Source organism: Pocillopora verrucosa, chromosome 3, assembly GCF_036669915.1.
Source record: "Pocillopora verrucosa isolate sample1 chromosome 3, ASM3666991v2, whole genome shotgun sequence".
NCBI lineage: Eukaryota > Metazoa > Cnidaria > Anthozoa > Scleractinia > Pocilloporidae > Pocillopora > Pocillopora verrucosa.
In genome coordinates, this window is record NC_089314.1 from 2,577,932 (window position 1) to 2,600,180 (window position 22,249).

Consider the following 22,249-nt stretch of genomic DNA (forward strand, 5'->3'; position numbering starts at 1 on the left):
ATTAGTCAGAACAATTTTCCTTTTGACCGGCTGTTCAAAGGTAATAAATAGTTGGCTTCGTGATGCAAACGCCTTGCTAGACTATGAGCGATATCGCGGAGCTTTTAAGCGAAACTGAGGATCTATTTAGGAAAGTTCTTGAAAGTAAGGTACGTTGAGACAATTATTTATTTACCAAGCTCCTTCGTTGGTATTACAACAAACAAAAACATCAGCGTTAGAAACTTTTTACGGTGGCCAATATACGTTACCAATTCAAAATTTTAGTTTTCGATGCGTTTGTATGAGCAAAAGGAAACCTGAAAGTATATGCCCTTAGGTAGGATAATAACTATGGTAATTGAAGCAATCGATTCCAAGTCTCGTGTAAAGTGCAAAAATGACAAAAGCTACGTTACTAAAAATAAGCTACACTGATATGTCTACACTGATATGCAAAATCAAACGATTGCTATGTCAGTGTTATTCATTGAAGCTTAGGCCACCTTAGCCGAATGCTGTTCTCTTGCTCGTTTCTCTTTTGTTTGATATACCTTTGAAAGTACGCATTTTGGGTCAAAGAAAATTTCAATTACGTTGAAAAAAAAAGTGCAGATAAGACTTACGTATCTTACGAACAACAAAATCACCATGCGTAGACAGCCTGCCTTTGCGTCACAAAAATTATCTAAATAATTCTTATAAAGACCCTCGAAAAATTTTGACTCGAAAATTGTATTTTAGCAGCGCCTAAATACTATATAACAGAGAAAACAAAGCGATCTAAAATACAACAGACCCCAAAGAGCAACCTTGGGTTTTTCTTTTCAATCGTATTTAGTACGACTTAAAGTGAAACTTGCCTTTGACCGCATATTTACTCCGCCTATTCATCCGTCATATTGGATATTTACGAGAATTACCCTAAACTCCCGTTCCCCGTTCTCCGTTCCTCGTTCCTCATCTTCCATTTCCTGTTCTTGGTTTTAAAAACATCCAGTTAAAAGCGCACGTTAAGAGTACAAAGTATTTTTTTATTTTCTTTTTATCATTATTTTTATCGGGATCAAGGGATACACCAGGAGACTACGAGTTACAATCGTAACCAAAATTATGCAATTCCGTCGAGCGGTTACCGTTTGTAGTGCATGGAAAAATTTGAAAAGTTCTCTCCCTGTTACTCTACATTCCAGCGTCTTTCAACTTCTTCCTATTTTATAATTTATCGTATTACTTTGCTTTTTCCCTACGCACTCGTCAGATTTAATTTACGTCAGATTCAATTTACGCACTCGTCAGACAGATCACGAGTGCGTAAGCACGAAACTCAGAGTTACAGGGAATCATGCGTGTTTCATTTTAGTCATTTTGAACTGTATATATATCTATACATGTATGTGTGTGTATATATATATATATATATATATATATGTATATGTAACAATTAAAGTATTATCTTTATGCAAATTTATAAAGTATATAAACGACAGTACGAAAATTTTTAACAATAAAATCCCCTGATGAGTGAGCTACCACAAAACAGGCTTGATGAAAGTATAGTCTCTCTGTTTTTTCCCCTATCGCAACAAATATCACGCTCTACTTTTACGTATCGAGCACTGTAAAACGGAAAAATCAATACACAGACTTCCTATATATTTATGTATATATATAATATATATGTGTGAAACAAATTATAAACTGTTTATAATCTCTTGTATGAAAGTAATTCACAGTAATTTCGCGATTTTAACTTTCGCATATATAATCTTAAGCGTATTTTCTTTCTTTCTTTCTTTCTTTCATGGTAAAGGATTACAGATGAAGAAGTTTCTGGATTTTATTAGACTAGAATCAGTTTCTCCTTCTCGGGTAAAAAAAAAAAGTGGGAAAAAATTAATTTCAGCATGCCGCGGGGAGCTCTGGGTGCGACCTCTTTTTACTTGCGCGACGGGCTTCGTAGAAAAGGAGGGACTACTCATAGCAAAAAGTTTCTTGCCATCATTTGACCATATTTCGTAAGTCCGACACAGCGAAAGAATAAAATTCAAATATTGAGGCAGCCCCAGAGGTCATCCTCTTTTCTTCTGATTTGAAATCAAACTGAACAAAACATGGTTTATTGATATCTTAAGAAACCTATAACGATATCATTACAACAAGAAAATGAAATATTGCTGTTTTACTTGTCTCGTAGAAAAATTTATCGTTAAATCATTTGGTATATTCTTATTTTGCTACAAAAAGGGTATTCTTGTTGCATCGTGGGAGGAAAAAACAGTTTGCTGAAATGGATTTGAGCTCATGGAACATGTTCTGGCTCCTGTGTTTTGGATTGTTGGCGATACTGATCGTCTTTGGAAATACTCTAACCATCTGGATATTCCTGAAGCAGAAACAACGCAAACGAACTTCTTTTCTTCTAATCAGCTTGTCTGTTGCTGATTTACTTGTGGGATTGTTGTCCATCCCTCTTTTTATAGCAGCATATGAAGCATCTTCGGTAACTGTAAGCATGGTATTCCGCCGTGTTGACGTTTTCACAGCGTTAGCTTCCATCTACACTCTTGGCGTCATTTCCGTGGAGAGGACGTTTGCCGTCGCTTGGCCCTATCGTCACAGAACTTTGAAACTGCGTGCTTACATCTGTGCTATTGCCACACCGTGGATCATGTCAGCAATGATCACTGTTTTAGTTTTTACTCTTATCAATGTATGGGGCCTTCTTATTTTTTGTCCTGCCGCGCCTCTTATAGTTATGTGTCTTGCATATTATGTTATTTGGAAGAAACAGAGATCAGCGATGGGTAATCAGAATCAGTCAAGAGAGGCAAGGTTAGCAAAGACTTTATTTTTGATAACGGGAGCTTCGATTTTGACTTGGCTTCCATTTCAAATTCTTAATATAGTGTTATACTTTGGCGTTATAGGAAATTTTTCGTACTCGACATTTACATTCCTACTCGTTAGGGTCTTACAATTTAGCAATTCTCTCGTGAACGTGATAATTTATCCGTTTAGAATCCCAGGATTTAGGAAAACTCTTTGGCGGATGCTCCGCTGCCATCAAAGGTTCGACGATCGGGCGCCAACGCCAGCTAGGTCAGAGTCTGTTGTGTCCCTGAGAAGACTAACGAGTTCCAAATGTTCACCAGGGAACCCTAATCAGGAAATTGCACTGTAAATCCATCATTGTCTCGATTGTTAGGTAAACTTATCTGCTTTTAGTATGGGGGTGGGATTTATGTGAGGTTTAGTGCTGGGATAGGTTATAAATTGAAGAGGGGCTTAGTCTCATCGGGGGCTTTAACATGTTAAAATGTATCTGAGAAGAGAAACATCAGGTCTTGCCTGGGAACGCCTCCTTCGCTTCCACTCTTCTACAAAGCCTCAGTTTGAGCTCGTCAATCGCGCAAAAATTACATAGGTTTACTCCTCCATCAAGTTCTTCGGGGAAGGCCTCAGTGTGGGCAAATTTTTGGCGAACGAGTACTCACTGCTTCTCCATGAAAGGGGACCCTGAATAACGGGAAAACTCTTGTTGCAACCTGTTCCAACGCTTTGTAGAGGATTCTTTAAAAATGGCAGTGCGAACTCTGCATGAAAACGAGCAAATGCACGAAACACCACAAAAACATCGATATCGATCGATGTCTGAACGTAATGACGGCGCAATAAACTTTTATAGTGTCTGGTTTTTGGTTCAAATAAGCTGATCATGCATTGTTATAGATGTCTCTTATATAGTTTGGAAAAGGATATTTTGGAGGCAATTTTTTGAATAATATCACTTTTGTGCATCTGCATGATTACCATTAATCGACTTCCTGAAATTGATGTCAACAAAATTACCTCTAGATTTGACGTAATGGCTTTTGTAAGATTTTTTCTATCATAATAAAAGCACTTTTAAACTTAAAACTATAAAGAAACATTGTCGATAATTCAGAAAATTTACAGAGTTTCTTTTTGAACTTAGAGCGGCAAATAACACCTTATGGAGGAAATTCGTCACAAAACTGCCGAAAATGAGAGCTTGAAATCAAAAGTAGCGGAATTGAGTCACCGCAAAACGATGGATTTTATTTTCTATACAGGATTTCCTAACCCAGCAGTGTTCGATTGTATCTATGAATGTTTAAACCGTGAAAGTGAAGGAGATAACTTTATCCACTAGCATTCAAAATCAGATGATTTAACGGAAAATAAGAGAGCTGGTTAAGATTCCCCTAACTTCCCATTTCAAAGTAGGAATTTTTAAAAACTCTCTGTAGGCTGACTCAGAGGTAAGGGTTTAGGGATGAGCATTGCAGCAATTTATTAAATAAAGGCAGACTCCCCTAAGCTGCATCACCATTTCGTGGATAAATTTTATGTTTTTGAAATTTACAACCTTTCCATTGGGTCCTCTGGGTCCTCAAGGGAAAAAGTTGATGAACATATGCCTGCCGACGGCACTGAGGTTCTTTGCCAGATGCGCGAGAGCCTCCTTCTAAAAATAGTGAACTTTATAGCTCATATATGACCCACACCACTCTTAAACGGTTTCCCTGGTATCTAACCATGAAGTGCCATTACCTTTGTAAGCTAGCTCTCTACAGGACACATTTCTGACAAAGAGAGTGTCAAGTGGTCAGGAATTCCCATTATGAAATTTGATGGGGTAGATTCTGCCGAAAAGGGTTTGCTTATTGGTAAGCTTATGAATGAAAAATTTGAATCTGCAAGGGTCGGCTGGTATGAACCAAAGGAGCTAAGAGGGCATTTCCCAAATTGAGTGTCTACCAGAGGTAAATTGCTCATAGTGGATGTGTCAAAACTAGCTCAAGGTTGGAGCTGTGCTGGACACGAGGCGACGTTTACGCTTTGTATGAATAAAGTTCTTGTCTGGGTCGACAAGGAAATGTGTGGAATATTTGTCTTGGAGTATTCGTTCACCCTGGACAAAAAAAAAACTCAAAGAAGCGTGCAGTTTGGTCACACTAAGGAATATTTTGATCCAGTCTTTTGGTGAAATGGACGTACCGCATACAGAGTTACCTAACGCCTTTGTTGACAAACCTTTGCACGAATCGCCCCGACATTGTAGCCATAACTAAGTTCAGCATTCTTTAACCGAGACGAAGGATCTCTCCCATTTGAATAACTTTAAGGAATATCTTCATCGGTTCGAAATGAAGGACCGCTCGCAATGTTTTTTCTCGAAGACGGCATCTGCGGCCATTTTTCATGCTATTTTCATGCTATTCGAACCAGATTACCTTGGTTAGCTACTATTTTGGAACAAGGCGAACAATAATAAAAAAACATTTATCTTCCGCAAGCATCCATATTCGTATTTAAAACAAAGTTACATCCTAAACGAGGAGAGGTGGCGTGAGCGTGCATCTGTATTCTCATAGAGCATGCTACAGTAAGCCAATCAGAATCTTTGTTAGAATGGTTTAAATAAATCAATCGGTTGAACAAGACTGAAGCTGTCAAATTGTCAAGCCATTAAAGTTGACAAACCATTAAAGTTCACAAATCGAAATTGAATGCCGAATGTCGAATGCCGAATGCGAACACCTTGTTCGATTCTAAGCGTTATCTCTGGGAAGTTATTAAGAACCTGAACACTCATATAGGAAAGTTACTTGAGATAACGTAGGCTATGACAATACTTTATTCATCGATTCGATTTAACTTTAAATTATTCTTGCAATTGATGACGTACACCATCATTTCCAGTGATTCTATAGCTTCAGCTTAGATTCAGGGAGGAGTGACAAAAAGATTGAGCTTTTAATATAGGATGCCGTATTGTGACAATTCTGTCTAAAAAGTTTTAGCCTGGAAGGATATCAGTTATGACACTTCTTTGTAGAACTCATTTGAAACGTTTTGCTTGTTATTGATCTTCGCTAAGACATCGTCACAGCGAAGTAAATTTTCATTCCACGCTTACATGCACTAATGGAGGAGAATAAAACGCAGTCCCTCTTAAAGGGGTCTGCTGCATTTCGGCTTAAAAAAAATCGATGTCCTCTAAACCTCACCCATGAATCTGTCCTTGTCTAAATATAGTCTAAACCACCTTGATTTTTCGAAATATTGCAAAGAAATTTTCTTCCGAGCGAAGATCGCTTAAGCACTTAAAGGCCAATTTTCAACGGCGCCGATCATTAAGTAGGTGTCTCATAAATTAATTAGACTACGACCGATTCATGGGTAAAGTTTGAAAGAGATCGATCTTTTGAACCGAAATGCACCGGACCGCTTGCAGAGAGACTGTATCTAAATTTCTTGGCTAAGGTTACTGTCGACAAAGTAGGGTGCCTTACGGCAAAATCGTCTTACACGTGTTACTTTAAAATAATTAAAGCATGGAAAATAATAACCATAAAGTAAAGATTCTGGCATTGAGGAAAAAAAGGTTTTAAAAAGGTTTTTTAATAAGTTGGCACGTGCATGCCCTTAAACACAAAACTTCAAGTGTCCGCTTACTTGAATTGCCAGCCTCCGCGTTGACGCGGACATCCAAACCGTATAACTTAGAGGATAATAGGCTAACAAAAGTGATCGGTGTTTTTTATGTTTCTTTTGGTTCCTGAGAAAATCTGTTTTGAAGTTGGACAAAAAAAACATATCGATTGTCCTTCTTGTTCTTCGAGAATTATAAGCAGAAGGAAAAGTAGGCAAAGAAAGCTAAGGAAGAAGAAAAACGGTAGTGTGAGCTATGGGCGGCCGTCACCACCAAAAATACAAGGATGTCAAATAGATCAGCAAGTACAAAGCTGGTTTAAGGATCAGCTGCAAGATAGAATAGCTAATAAAGGAATGGCATGGCCAAATTATAGACGGTTTAGTTTTCCTTCATGAAACAGAACACCCTAAACAGGAAGAGTTCAGCTGATAAATGATAAACGGTCCAGTTGCCCATGTCGAGTTGAAACATGAAATTGCAACACAGTACACAAACGGTGTAGCGTTGCGTCAAATGGCACAGGGTAATGTCGAGTAGCACAGCGTACGCACAAACGGTGTACCGTTGCGTGAAATAGCTTAGCGTAATGTAGAATGGTACAGCGTACACACAAATGGTGTAGCGCTGCGTGAAATGGCTTAGCGTAATGTCAAATGGTACAGCGTACACGCAAATGGTGTAGAGTTGCGTGAAATGGCTCTGCGTAATATAGAATGGTACAGCGTACACGTAGCGTTACGTCGAATAACTTTGTAGAACATCAGACGCTCTATCTGAACATTAAATTGCTTAGCATTACACGAAATATTTCGATGTTGTGGCGAATCGTCGAGCTTGCTTGTGGCGTGACGTGTAGGCTATCTCGCCAAAACCACCAAAAAAACAAACCGCAAATGGAACAGTGATCTGCTGGGGGGCATGACGTCATCGAATGTGAAGACTGTCGCGAAACCTTCACATGGTGTAGTCGCTGTGTTGAAGAGTCTTCACTTCGCTCTGCCGTAAAGCAGAGCCAATTCAGTGAGTTTCTCCTTTTTTTCCCCCGCCGATATTGCATTTATTCGTTGTCGTTCATGAAAGCGTTAATTAAAATAGCAACGAGATTGGATTCTACCATGGTTTGCCGGCCTCCCGGCTTCCCGGTTTACCACAGTTTGCACGCGTTGGTGAGCCTGAATGTTTATAGTATTAAGTAGCGTTAAGACGTGCATTAAATGTCGATTGCGGAGCTCTCTTTTCTTTTCTGACTCGCACTTACTTTTCAATGAGAGTTTAACTGCAAAGGCTCTTTGAACATTGCAGGAATACGTGAGAAGTTATATTTTGTGTGTGCCTTGGACGCCATGGTAAGTAAAACTGATATCCTTGATCTGTTTTGACATTGAAGAAATGTAAAATGGTTTCCGTGTTTACATAGCCTGATGTAAACACGCAGGAGGTTGGGAGAACACGAGATAAGCGTAGGAAACCACGACGCGAAGCGGAGTGGTTTCCAGCTTATCGAGTATTCTCCCAACCCCCAAAATGTTTACATCAGGCTATGTAAACACGGAAACCATTTTACATTTCTTTTATAAAATAACTAATGAAAGGGGAACGAAAACTGTGTTTACATACGCTCATGTAAAATGGTTTTATGGCCAATCAGAGCGCGCGTACTATTTGAGTTATTTTATAATTTTCAATCAAACATGTAGTGTTTGCCAAAGCAACGTTTTTTCCGAGTTGGTTTTGTCGTCCACACACCAATTAAAAGCATTCCGATATCACTTAGTTTGATTGAAAAATGTCAAAACAGATCAAAGGTATCAGTTTTCTTACCATGGCGTCCAGGGCACACATAAAATTCAAAATGTAAACTATAAACATATTCAGGCCCACCAACGAGGGTAAACCGGGAGGCCGGCAACCGTGGTAGAATTCAGCCTCGTTACTATTTTAATTGATGCTTTCACGAACGACAATGAATAAATGCAATATCGGCATGGAAAAAAGAGGAGAAACTGACCGAATTGGCTCTGCTTTACGGCAAAGTGAAGTGAAGACTATTCAATACGGTGCCTACGCCATGTGATGGTTTCGCGGCAGTCTTCACATTCGATGACGTCATGCCCCCAGCAGATCGCTGTTCCATTTGCGGTTTGTATTTTTGGTGGTTTCGGCGCGATAGCCTTGGCGTCCGTCACCACCAAAAATACAAGGATGTCAAATAGATCAGCAAATACAAAGATGGTCTAAGGATCAGCTGCAGGATAGCATAGCTAATAAAGGAATGGCATGGCCTTCACGTCACGCAACAAGCAAGCTCGACGATTCGCCACAACATCGAAATATTTCAAGTAATACTAAGCAATTTAATGTACAGATAGAGCGTCTGATGTTCTGCAAAGCTATTCGACCTAACGTTCCACTATTTGTGTGTACGCTGTACGATTCGACATTACGCTGAGCCATTTCACGCAACGCTACACTCTTTGTATGTACGCTGTACTGTACTCGTTATCACGAGTATGATCAGTTATTATTTGTCACCTGAGGGGGAAGGGGAGAGATTTTTTGGGGAATCATATGGTTTACAGGGGGAACTGAGTGGGTATCAGTCGTCACTGAGAGAGTCAAAAGGGCTCGAGGGGGGGAGGAAGCTATTGAATTTTGAATGTTAATGACCGGTTCCTTACATTGGTTCTCTTTCGCATTTCCTTTATTTCCTCATTTGTCTTCTATATTTTCTCTTTAGATCGATATGCATCTTCTCTTTACTATTTTCGTTATATTTCCAATGGTACTGAAAAGAAGAATTTGGTTAAATTCAAGGGTTGTTAAGTTGGTGATCATTTCCTTCATTCTTGTGTCTAAGGAAGCCAAGGATTAACAACTAAGCTGGTTCGGTTAGCCGCTAATTATCACTTAAATATTCATTTATTTAAATTAGTCAGAATATTTAATTGAGACTAACACTTACGACATAAATACCTAAAACGGGGATAACTATCACTTATACTTGTATGAAATTAAAAAAAAATAATAAATAAATAAAGCAAACAGGTAGACGAGTTTTGGAAATAAATGAATAAGTTAAAAGATTAATAAAAGTCAATGAATGAATATGAATTAAGCTCTATTTTCTCGCGCGTGGTGATGCGAATGCCGAGCGTGGGAGTTTGATAAAACTACAAGTGTTTAGCAATGAAGTCCTACGTCCAATAGAAGAGGGCGAAGTTTGCCCATTGTTTGTCTGACTTTCTTTTCCTTCATCTTAGGGAAAGAGAAAGCGAACACGAACTTGTTTTGGTACATTGTTACTTTATAACTTACAGATCACGCGAAACGTGACCTTCGTGATCGACTTAAACGAAGGTTTAAGGTTATACACATGTGGGCTTGTACAGGAATGGATGAACATGTGATCATTGATAAAAACCATGTTTTTTTGTCAAAAAATCAACCAGCCTTGCTCATTTTGATTTGCTTCGAAGTTGTTTGACTGATTAATGAGTTTCTTAAAATACCATTACCATGAACGAGATAGCGAAGGGTTTCGCAACCCTGCACGTCTACATAGTGCAAGAAGATAATATTTTTTCCCTCATTCCAGCGGTTGTTGTGTTCCACCGCTTGGCACGTTCTGCTTTCCAGTTCGTTTACTTCTTTGCTTGTCGTAAGTCATGAGTAATGTAGAATAGAAATGAGAACGAGGAACGGGGAACAGGGAACGGAGAACGGGGAGCGGGGAAAGAGGAACGGGGAGTTTCTTTATTGCTCCTTTCTATGGAAAACTGCAGGAAATCACCCAGTGTAATCTACCTGTCACCTTATTGAATTGGTCAAACAAATGTTAAACGACTTTATTGTCTAACCGATCGGAAGGTATGTTCCCTAGCCACAGGCAAAAGTCATCCTTTGGCAGGTCGTCGCGTAATTCAGACTTACTACGTCCATTCTTGTCACATGTCATGAGATCAGAGAGGTAAAAATAAACGAAAGCTTCAATTTCTATACATGAAAGGAAAAATTATCAGTCAGCTCACGTTCTACCTCTCCTTGTTGAACAGCTGTGCACAACTTACATAATGCCATTTTCCAATGCAAACGCCTTATTCCATTCTGAGTGTTCTCCCCGGAAAACTTCAAGGAACCCGTGGACCCGTTTGAGGAAGTCCATTGAGATAAGGTAGGCTTTGAAGATTTTTTTATGTGAAAAATTGCTCTAAACTTTGCATCGATCATTTAGGGCAAATGATAAGGAGCGTCTTCTTTTTCCATTAGTTCTATGGATGTAAGATAAAACATTTTGGATAAGAAATTTTGTATTGCGGCTATTCCGTCCATAATGCTAGGACCAGAAGCCCTCATTTATAACCCTTTCGATGTAAAAAGGGCGTAGGTTTCTAAAGAAACTGTGGTGCTACGTCGGTGGGAGAGTATAACGAGGTAAATTTTATTTTCAACTGAGTTGAAAACGTATATTGGCCACCGTTAAGAGTTTTGCCATTCGCTCTGACGAAGGGCTAACGCTCGAAACGTCAGCTTTGAGACTCCTAACGGTGGCCAATTTACGTTGTAAACTCAGCTGATAATACCATTTACCTCTCGATGTAAGTTTGCCATTTATTCGAAAAATATTTTTCGAATAAATGTTTTCAAACTCCCGCATGCACCGATAGAGACGTGTCACGAGAATTCAGTGGTAACAAGATTTAGCCGGAGAGCATGCATGGACTGTTTATTGATCTTTCCACATATTTATATTCCATTCCCGAATCTTTGAGGAAAATAAAAGGGTTTGGATGGTTTAAAACCTTACTCAAGCGACAAGAAAGAGAAGGAAGTCTTTGATATATTGCCGGCTTTAAAGAAATAATATTTGCAGATCAACGTCTTCCGTGACAGGAATAAATTACAGATGAAAAAAAAATATTCAGGTAGAGAATGTCAAGTTGTGACTTTTGCTTTTATGATAACCGTTTTGCGCCAAATTGGTTTTTTTATCAAGCCGAAATACACTGGATAAAATGATATTGCAATTCTGATTCAACGATAGAGGCACTCTGACCCTTTTTCCTAATTTACAGTCCGTTGGGTCGTGTAAATGTCGGTCAGGTCGAGTAAATAAAATAGAAGGCCAAAAATGAATGAAGATATATGACGATACAAGAGAATATCTACTGTTGATATTCTCTTGGACGATATAAATAAAGAAATAATGAGTAAATAAATGGATAAACGAATAGAAAGAATTTGTTATACCACAAACGCTTGGAGCGAGTAACGGACTTTTCTATTTTCCCTTTCTATTTTGTTAACTTTTTTAGAAATTTATTCGGTTTTCCTTCTCTATTTCTCTGGTTCTTTATTAAATTTTTTTATTCGTTATTTTGCTGGAAAAGATGTCAGACCTGAAGCTACCAAATCGAAGCTTAGCTGCTGTTATAACTGAGGCAGGCATCTGCCTTACACTGAATATGGAAATTTTATGACAGGCGTCGCTAGGACGAAACAATGCATATTCCTATTCCCTGAAATTCTAAAGACGTAAATCGTGATAAATAAATGCTGTTGACGCAATGTGATTTTAACGCTTCACTCCAACTGTATATGTTCATTAAACCTTTTTTATCAAGCCGAAATACACTGGATAAAATGATATTTTCTCTATTTCTCTGGTTCGTTATTAAATTTTTTTATTCGTTATTTTGCTAGACAAGATGTCAGACCTGAAGCTACCAAATCGAAGCTTAGCTGCTGTTATAACTGAGGCAGGCATCTACCTTACACTGAACATCACAAGCATCATTGGAAACGGTCTGGTTTGCATTGCAGCATACAGAAACCCAAACCTGCGATCAACCACCAACCTGTATATCATTGCTTTAGCAGTCAGCGATTTGTTGTGCGCAACAATTGAAATGCCTTTGGCTTCTTCAACGCTTGTTATTGGTAGATGGAACTTTGGCGACGTCGTATGCGAAATTCAAGGCTTTGTTGATGTTTTCACCACATACGCGACCCCAGCAACCCTTGGTTTGACAGCAGTCAACCGCTATGTGAAAATTGTGAAGACGGCGAAACATAAGAAATATTTTTCGCCCCTCAGATCAAAAATTTGGTTATTTTGCGTTTGGACTTTTCTTGTGCTTTACCTTTTGACTGGTCGAACGACAAATTTTCTCAGTTTTGAATTCGTACCTGGCTTTGACGTGTGCGCCCTTGGTTTTGCAAATCAGAGTGTTCGAGTCGTTCATTTTTGCATAACATTCGCATTGTTTTTCATAGTACCGCTATGCAGTGGTATATTCAGCTACTACAAGGTATTATCCACTACCCATCAACATCAATTGAACATGGCTTCATCGCTCGGTGACAGGACTAATTGTGGAGGAAGAAGTTCATTGAAGGAGATACACGCTACTCGAGTCTTGTTGTACGTGGCCGCTGGATTTTTGTGTTGCTGGATACCAATGTGGGCATTCATCCTTTGGAAGCGTTTCTCTCCAGAAACCTGTCCTAGAAGAGCAGCAATTCTCGTCACGTTTTTCCTTTTTCTGAGCGCTACAATAAATCCTTTTATTTACGCTTTCACAAATTGTGGGTTCCAAACCGAATTTCGCAAACTTCTGTGCTGTGGTCACACATCAAAAGAAGTTGTCGCGGCTAATGTCAACGAAGCGATCGGAGAGGTGGAGGACGAAGCGAATGTGTAATACTTAAACAGACGGCAAGACCATTGATTTTTCATTTGTATTTTAAATAAGCTTCAGTTTGAGTTCAATTCTTTTTTCCCTTTTTCCTAAGGATAACCACCTTTTCGCCATAGTTTTATCGTAAATTGATTAAGATAATGTTGACTCGGGGGAAGTGAAAGTTTTCGTTCAAATTATCACGAACATTAAAGCTGATCGTTGGAAAACTTTAGTTTTCGACGCGTGTGTGCCTAAATGATAAAGGAAAAAATAAAAAGCAATATAGTGCCCTAATGTGTGGGATGACAGCGATCCTTGAGAGGTAAAATAAAAATACAAATATAGCGAGATAATGTGACGCCTACAGCTTCGTGATGCAAACGCCTTGCTACACTATGAGCGATATCGCCGGAGCTTTTAAGCGAAACTGAGGATCTATTTAGGAAAGTTCTTGAAAGTGAGGTACGTTGAGACAATTATTTATTTACCAAGCTCCTTCGTTGGTATTACAACGAACAAAAACATCAGCTTTAGAAACTTTTTACGGTGGCCAATATACGTTACCAATTCAAAATTTTAGTTTTCGATGCGTTTGTATGAGCAAAAGGAAACCTGAAAGTATATGCCCTTAGGTAGGATAATAACTATGGTGATTGAAGCAATCGATTCCAAGTCTCGTGTAAAGTGCAAAAATGACAAAAGCTACGTTCCTAAAAATAAGCTACACTGATATGTCTACACTGATATGCAAAATCAAACGATTGCTATGTCACTGTTATTCATTGAAGCTTACGCCACCTTAGCTGAATGCTGTTCTCTCGCTCGTTTCTTTCAACTTCTTCCTATTTTATAATTTATCGTATTACTTTGCTTTTTCTCTACGCACTCGTCAGATTTAATTTACGTCAGATTCAATTTACGCACTCGTCAGACAGATCACGAGTGCGTAAGCACGAAACTCAGAGTTACAGGGAATCATGCGTGTTTCATTTTAGTCATTTTGAACTGTATATATATCTATACATGTATGTGTGTATATATATATATATATATATATATATATATGTATATGTAACAATTAAAGTATTATCTTTATGCAAATTTATAAAGTATATAAACGACAGTACGAAAATTTTTAACAATAAAATCCCCTGATGAGTGAGCAACCACAAAACAGGCTTGATGAAAGTATAGTCTCTCTGTTTTTTCCCCTATCGCAACAAATATCACGCTCTACTTTTACGTATCGAGCACTGTAAAACGGAAAAATCAATACACAGACTTCCTATATATTTATGTATATATATAATATATATGTGTGAAACAGATTATAAACTGTTTATAATCTCTTGTATGAAAGAAATTCACAGTAATTTCGCGATTTTAACTTTCGCATATATAATCTTAAGCGTATTTTCTTTCTTTCTTTCTTTCTTTCATGGTAAAGGATTACGGATGAAGAAGTTTCTGGATTTTATTAGACTAGAATCAGTTTCTCCTTCTCGGGTAAAAAAAAAAAGTGGGAAAAAATTAATTTCAGCATGCCGCGGGGAGCTCTGGGTGCGACCTCTTTTTACTTGCGCGACGGGCTTCGTAGAAAAGGAGGGACTACTCATAGCAAAAAGTTTCTTGCCATCATTTGACCATATTTCGTAAGTCCGACACAGCGAAAGAATAAAATTCAAATATTGAGGCAGCCCCAGAGGTCATCCTCTTTTCTTCTGATTTGAAATCAAACTGAACAAAACATGGTTTATTGATATCTTAAGAAACCTATAACGATATCATTACAACAAGAAAATGAAATATTGCTGTTTTACTTGTCTCGTAGAAAAATTTATCGTTAAATCATTTGGTATATTCTTATTTTGCTACAAAAAGGGTATTCTTGTTGCATCGTGGGAGGAAAAAACAGTTTGCTGAAATGGATTTGAGCTCATGGAACATGTTCTGGCTCCTGTGTTTTGGATTGTTGGCGATACTGATCGTCTTTGGAAATACTCTAACCATCTGGATATTCCTGAAGCAGAAACAACGCAAACGAACTTCTTTTCTTCTTATCAGCTTGTCTGTTGCTGATTTACTTGTGGGATTGTTGTCCATCCCTCTTTTTATAGCAGCATATGAAGCATCTTCGGTAACTGTAAGCATGGTATTCCGCCGTGTTGACGTTTTCACAGCGTTAGCTTCCATCTACACTCTTGGCGTCATTTCCGTGGAGAGGATGTTTGCCGTCGCTTGGCCCTATCGTCACAGAACTTTGAAACTGCGTGCTTACATCTGTGCTATTGCCACACCGTGGATCATGTCAGCAATGATCACTGTTTTAGTTTTTACTCTTATCAATGTATGGGGCCTTCTTATTTTTTGTCCTGCCGCGCCTCTTATAGTTATGTGTCTTGCATATTATGTTATTTGGAAGAAACAGAGATCAGCGATGGGTAATCAGAATCAGTCAAGAGAGGCAAGGTTAGCAAAGACTTTATTTTTGATAACGGGAGCTTCGATTTTGACTTGGCTTCCATTTCAAATTCTTAATATAGTGTTATACTTTGGCGTTATAGGAAATTTTTCGTACTCGACATTTACATTCCTACTCGTTAGGGTCTTACAATTTAGCAATTCTCTCGTGAACGTGATAATTTATCCGTTTAGAATCCCAGGATTTAGGAAAACTCTTTGGCGGATGCTCCGCTGCCATCAAAGGTTCGACGATCGGGCGCCAACGCCAGCTAGGTCAGAGTCTGTTGTGTCCCTGAGAAGACTAACGAGTTCCAAATGTTCACCAGGGAACCCTAATCAGGAAATTGCACTGTAAATCCATCATTGTCTCGATTGTTAGGTAAACTTATCTGCTTTTAGTATGGGGGTGGGATTTATGTGAGGTTTAGTGCTGGGATAGGTTATAAATTGAAGAGGGGCTTAGTCTCTTTTCTTAGAGTCTAGCATCTCATCGGGGGCTTTAACATGTTAAAATGTATCTGAGAAGAGAAACATCAGGTCTTGCCTGGGAACGCGTCCTTCGCTTCCACTCTTCTACAAAGCCTCAGTTTGAGCTCGTCAATCGCGCAAAAATTACATAGGTTTACTCCTCCATCAAGTTCTTCGGGGAAGGCCTCAGTGCGGGCAAATTTTTGGCGAACGAGTACTCATTGCTTCTCTATGAAAGGGGACCCTGAATAACGGGAAAACTCTTGTTGCAACCTGTTCCAACGCTTTGTAGAGGATTCTTTAAAAATGGCAGTGCGAACTCTGCATGAAAACGAGCAAATGCACGAAACACCACAAAAACATCGATATCGATCGATGTCTGAACGTAATGACGGCGCAATAAACTTTTATAGTGTCTGGTTTTTGGTTCAAATAAGCTGATCATGCATTGTTATAGATGTCTCTTATATAGTTTGGAAAAGGATCTTTTGGAGGCAATTTTTTGAATAATATCACTTTTGTGCATCTGCATGATTACCATTAATCGACTTCCTGAAATTGATGTCAACAAAATTACCTCTAGATTTGACGTAATGGCTTTTGTAAGATTTTTTCTATCATAATAAAAGCACTTTTAAACTTAAAACTATAAAGAAACATTGTCGATAATTCAGAAAATTTACAGAGTTTCTTTTTGAACTTAGAGCGGCAAATAACACCTTATGGAGGAAATTCGTCACAAAACTGCCGAAAATGAGAGCTTGAAATCAAGAGTAGCGGAATTGAGTCACCGCAAAACGATGGATTTTATTTTCTATACAGGATTTCCTAACCCAGCAGTGTTCGATTGTATCTATGAATGTTTAAACTGTGGAAGTGAAGGAGATAATTTTATCCACTAGCATTCAAAATCAGATGATTTAACGGAAAATAAGAGAGCTGGTTAAGATTCCCCTAACTTCCCATTTCAAAGTAGGAATTTTTAAAAACTCTCTGTAGGCTGACTCAGAGGTAAGGGTTTAGGGATGAGCATTGCAGCAATTTATTAAATAAAGGCAGACTCCCCTAAGCTGCATCACCATTTCGTGGATAAATTTTATGTTTTTGAAATTTACAACCTTTCCATTGGGTCCTCTGGGTCCTCAAGGGAAAAAGTTGATGAACATATGCCTGCCGACGGCACTGAGGTTCTTTGCCAGATGCGCGAGAGCCTCCTTCTAAAAATAGTGAACTTTATAGCTCATATATGACCCACACCACTCTTAAACAGTTTCCCTGGTATCTAACCAGGAAGTGCCATTACCTTTGTAAGCTAGCTCTCTACAGGACACATTTCTGACAAAGAGAGTGTCAAGTGGTCAGGAATTCCCATTATGAAATTTGATAGGGTAGATTCTGCCGAAAAGGGTTTGCTTATTGGCAAGTTTATGAATGAAAAATTTGAATCTGCAAGGGTCGGCTGGTATGAACCAAAGGAGCTAAGAGGGCATTTCCCAAATTGAGTGTCTACCAGAGGTAAATTGCTCATAGTGGATATGTCAAAACTAGCTCAAGGTTGGAGCTGTGCTGGACACGAGGCGACGTTTACGCTTTGTATGAATAAAGTTCTTGTCTGGGTCGACAAGGAAATGTGTGGAATATTTGTCTTAGAGTACTCGTTCACCCTGGACAAAAAAAAAAAAAAAAGCTCAAAGAAGCGTGCAGTTTGGTCACACTAAGGAATATTTTGATCCAGTCTTTTGGCGAAATGTACGTACCGCATACAGAGGTTCCTAACGCCTTTGTTGACAAACCTTTGCACGAATCGCACCGACATTGTAGCCATAACTAAGTTCAGCATTCTTTAACCGAGACGAAGGATCTCTCCCATTTGAACGACTTTAAGGAATATCTTCATCGGTTCGAAATGAAGGACCGCTCGCAATGTTTTTTCTCGAAGACGGCATCTGCAGCCATTTTTCATGCTATTTTCATGCTATTCGAACCAGATTACCTTGGTTAGCTACTATTTTGGAACAAGGCGAACAATAATAAAAAAAACATTTATCTTCCGCAAGCATCCATATTCGTATTCAAATCAAAGTTACATCCCAAACGAGGAGAGGTGGCGTGAGCGTGCATCTGTATTCTCATAAAGAATGCTACTGTAAGCCAATCAGAATCTTTGTTAGAATGGTTTAAATAAATCAATCGGTTGAACAAGACTGAAGCTGTCAAATTGTCAAGCCATTAAAGTTCACAAACCATTAAAGTTCACAAATCGAAATTGAATACCGAATGTCGAATGCCGAATGCGAACACCTTGTTCGATTCTGAGCGTTATCTCTGGGAAGTTATTAAGAACCTGAACACTCCTATAGGAAAGTTACTTGAGATAAAGTAGGCTATGACAATACTTTATTCATCGATTCAATTTAACTTTAAATTATTCTAGCAATTGATGACGTACACCATCATTTCCAGTGATTCTATAGCTTCAGCTTAGATTCAGGGAGGAGTGACAAAAAGATTGAGCTTTTAATATAGGATGCCGATTTGTGACAATTCTGTCTAAAAAGTTTTAGCCTGGAAGGATATCAGTTATGACACTTCTTTGTAGAACTCATTTGAAACGTTTTGCTTGTTATTGATCTTCGCTAAAACATCGTCACAGCGAAGTAAATTTTCATTTCACGCTTACAGGCACTAATGGAGGAGAATAAAACGCAGTCCCACTTAAAGGGGTCTGGTGCATTTCGGCTTAAAAAAAATCGATGTCCTCTAAACCTCACCCATGAATCTGTCCTTGTCTAAATATAGTCTAAACCGCCTTGATTTTTCGAAATATTGCAAAGTAATTTTCATCCGAGCGAAAATCGCTTAAGCACTCAAAGGCCCATTTTCAACGGCGCCGACATTAAGTAGGTGTCTCATAAATTAATTAGACTACGACCGATTCATGGGTAAAGTTTGAAAGAGATCGATCTTTTGAACCGAAATGCACCGGACCGCTTGCAGAGAGACTGTATCTTAATTTCTTGGCTAAGGTTACTGTCGACAAAGTAGGGTGCCTTACGGCAAAATCGTCTTACGCGTGTTACTTTAAAATAATTAAAGCATGGAAAATAATAACCATAAAGTAAAGATTCTGGCATTGAGGAAAAAAGGTTTTAAAAAGTTTTTTAATAAGTTGGCATGTGTATGCCCTTGAACACAAAACTTCAGGTGTCCGCTTACTTGAATTGCCAGCCTCCGCGTTGACGCGGACATCCAAACCGTATAACTTAGAGGATAATAGGCTAACAAAAGTGATCGGCGTTTTTTATGTTTCTTTTGGTTCCTGAGAAAATCTGTTTCGAAGTTGGACAAAAAAAAACATATCGATTGTCCTTCTTGTTCTTCGAGAATTAAAAGCAGAAGGAAAAGTAGGCAAAGAAAGCTAGGGAAGAAGAAAAACGGTAATGTGAACTATGGGCGGCCGTCACCACCAAAAATACAAGGATGTCAAATAGATCAGCAAGTACAAAGCTGGTTTAAGGATCAGCTGCAGGATAGAATAGCTAATAAAGGAATGGCATGGCCAAATTATAGACGGTTTAGTTTTCCTTCATGAAACAGAACACCCTAAACAGGAATAGTTTAGCTGATAAATGATAAACGGTCCAGTTGCCCATGTCGAGTTTTGGCTATCTCGCCAAAACCACCAAAAATACAAACCGCAAATGGAACAGTGATCTGCTGGGGGGCATGACGTCATCGAATGTGAAGACTGTCGCGAAATCTTCACATGGTGTAGTCGCTGTGTTGAAGAGTCTTCACTTCGCTCTGCCGTAAAGCAGAGCCAATTCAGTGAGTTTCTCCTTTTTTTCCCTCGCCGATATTGCATTTATTCGTTGTCGTTCATAAAAGCGTTAATTAAAATAGCAACGAGATTGGATTCTACCATGGTTTGCCGGCCTCCAGGCTTCCCGGTTTACCACAGTTTGCACGCGTTGGTGAGCCTGAATGTTTATAGTATTAAGTAGCGTTAAGACGTGCATTAAATGTCGATTGCGGAGCTCTCTTTTCTCTTCTGACTTGCACTTACTTTTCAATGAGAGTTTAACTGCAAAGGCTCTTTGAACATTGCAGGAATACGTGAGAAGTTGGATTTTGTGTGTGCCTTGGACGCCATGGTAAGTAAAACTGATATCCTTGATCTGTTTTGACATTGAAGAAATGTAAAATGGTTTCCGTGTTGACATAGCCTGATGTAAACACGCGGGAGGTTGGGAGAACACGAGATAAGCGTAGGAAACCACCACGCGAAGCGGAGTGGTTTCCAGCTTATCGAGTATTCTCCCAACCTCCAAAATGTTTACATCAGGCTATGTAAACACGGAAACCATGTTACGTTTCTTTTATAAAATAACTAATGACATACGCTCATGTAAAATGGTTTTATGGCCAATCAGAGCGCGCGTACTATTTGAATTATTTTATAATTTTCAATCAAACATTTAGTGTTTGCCAAAGCAACGTTTTTTCCGAGTTGGTTTTGTCGTCCACACACCAATTAAAAGCATTTCGATATCACTCAGTTTGATTGAAAAATGTCAAAACAGATCAAAGGTATCAGTTTTCTTACCATGGCGTCCAGGGCACACATAAAATTCAAAATGTAAACTATAAACATATTCAGGCCCACCAACGCGGGTAAACCGGGAGGCTGGCAACCGTGGTAGAATTCAGCCTCGTTGCTATTTTAATTGATGCTTTCACGAACGACAATGAATAAATGCAATATCGGCAGGGAAAAAAGAGGAGAAACTGACCGAATTGGCTCTGCTTTACGGCAAAGCGAAGTGAAGACTATTCAATACGGTGCCTACGCCATGTGATGGTTTCGCGGCAGTCTTCACATTCGATGACGTCATGCCCCCAGCAGATCGCTGTTCCATTTGCGGTTTGTATTTTTGGTGGTTTCGGCGCGATAGCCTTGGCGTCCGTCACCACCAAAAATACAAGGATGTCAAATAGATCAGCAAATACAAAGATGGTCTAAGGATCAGCTGCAGGATAGCATAGCTAATAAAGGAATGGCATGGCCTTCACGTCACGCAACAAGCAAGCTCGACGATTCGCCACAACATCGAAATATTTCAAGTAATACTAAGCAATTTAATGCTCAGATAGAGCGTCTGATGTTCTGCAAAGCTATTCGACCTAACGTTCCACTATTTGTGTGTAAGCTGTACGATTCGACATTACGCTGAGCCATTTCACGCAACGCTACACTCTTTGTATGTACGCTGTACTGTACTCGTTATCACGAGTATGATCAGTTATTATTTGTCACCTGAGGGGGAAGGGGATAGATTTTTTGGGGAATCATATGGTTTACAGGGGGAACTGGGTGGGTATCATTCGTCACCGAGAGAGTCAAAAGGGCTCGAGGGGGGGGGGGGGAGGAAGCTATTGAATTTTGAATGTTAATGACCGGTTCCTTACATTGGTTCTCTTTCGCATTTCCTTTATTTCCTCATTTGTCTACTATATTTTCTCTTTAGATCGATATGCATCTTCTCTTTACTGTTTTCGTTATATTTCCAATGGTACTGAAAAGAAGAATTTGGTTAAATTCAAGGGTTGTTGAGTTGGTGATCATTTCCTTCATTCTCGTGTTTAAGGAAGCCAAGGATTAACAACTAAGCTGGTTCGGTTAGCCGCTAATTATCTCTTAAATATTCACTTATTTAAATTAGTCAGAATATTTAATTGAGACTAACACTTACGACATAAATACCTAAAACGGGGATAACTATCACTTATACTTGTATGAAATTAAAAAAAATAATAAATAAATAAAGCAAACAGGTAGACGAGTTTTGGAAATAAATGAATAAGTTAAAAGATTAATAAAAGTCAATGAATGAATATGAATTAAGCTCTATTTTCTCGCGCGTGGTGATGCGAATGCCGAGCGTGGGAGTTTGATAAAACTACAAGTGTTCAGCAATGAAGTCCTACGTCCAATAGAAGAGGGCGAAGTTTGCCCATTGTTTGTCTGACTTTCTTTTCCTTAATCTTAGGGAAAGAGAAAGCGAACACGAAGTTGTTTTGGTACATTGGTACTTTATAACTTACAGATCACGCGAAACGTGACCCTCGTGATCCATTTGTATCTTGTGAAAAAGCTGTGTTACGAAGGTTTGAGGTTATACACATGTAGGCT

At 38.9% G+C, this 22,249-nt stretch overlaps 3 protein-coding genes across 3 annotated transcripts; all 3 read left to right on the forward strand.

Annotated features, from left to right (window-relative positions):
• The first annotated feature begins 14 nt into the window (after positions 1 to 14).
• On the forward strand, positions 15 to 3,644 carry LOC136279924 (galanin receptor type 1-like). Its single transcript, XM_066164410.1, has 2 exons — positions 15 to 149; positions 2,227 to 3,644. The coding sequence occupies exon 2, from the start codon at positions 2,270 to 2,272 to the stop codon at positions 3,161 to 3,163; it is 894 nt and encodes a 297-aa protein (XP_066020507.1). The 5' UTR covers positions 15 to 149; positions 2,227 to 2,269; the 3' UTR covers positions 3,164 to 3,644.
• A 6,873-nt stretch (positions 3,645 to 10,517) lies between these two features.
• On the forward strand, positions 10,518 to 13,146 carry LOC136279908 (histamine H2 receptor-like). Its single transcript, XM_066164359.1, has 2 exons — positions 10,518 to 10,616; positions 12,146 to 13,146. The coding sequence occupies exon 2, from the start codon at positions 12,151 to 12,153 to the stop codon at positions 13,144 to 13,146; it is 996 nt and encodes a 331-aa protein (XP_066020456.1). The 5' UTR covers positions 10,518 to 10,616; positions 12,146 to 12,150.
• Positions 13,147 to 15,049: 1,903 nt separating this feature from the next.
• LOC131780706 (galanin receptor type 1-like) lies at positions 15,050 to 16,449 on the forward strand. The gene has a single exon (XM_059097312.2). The coding sequence runs from the start codon at positions 15,050 to 15,052 to the stop codon at positions 15,941 to 15,943; it is 894 nt and encodes a 297-aa protein (XP_058953295.2). The 3' UTR covers positions 15,944 to 16,449.
• Positions 16,450 to 22,249: the final 5,800 nt, after the last annotated feature.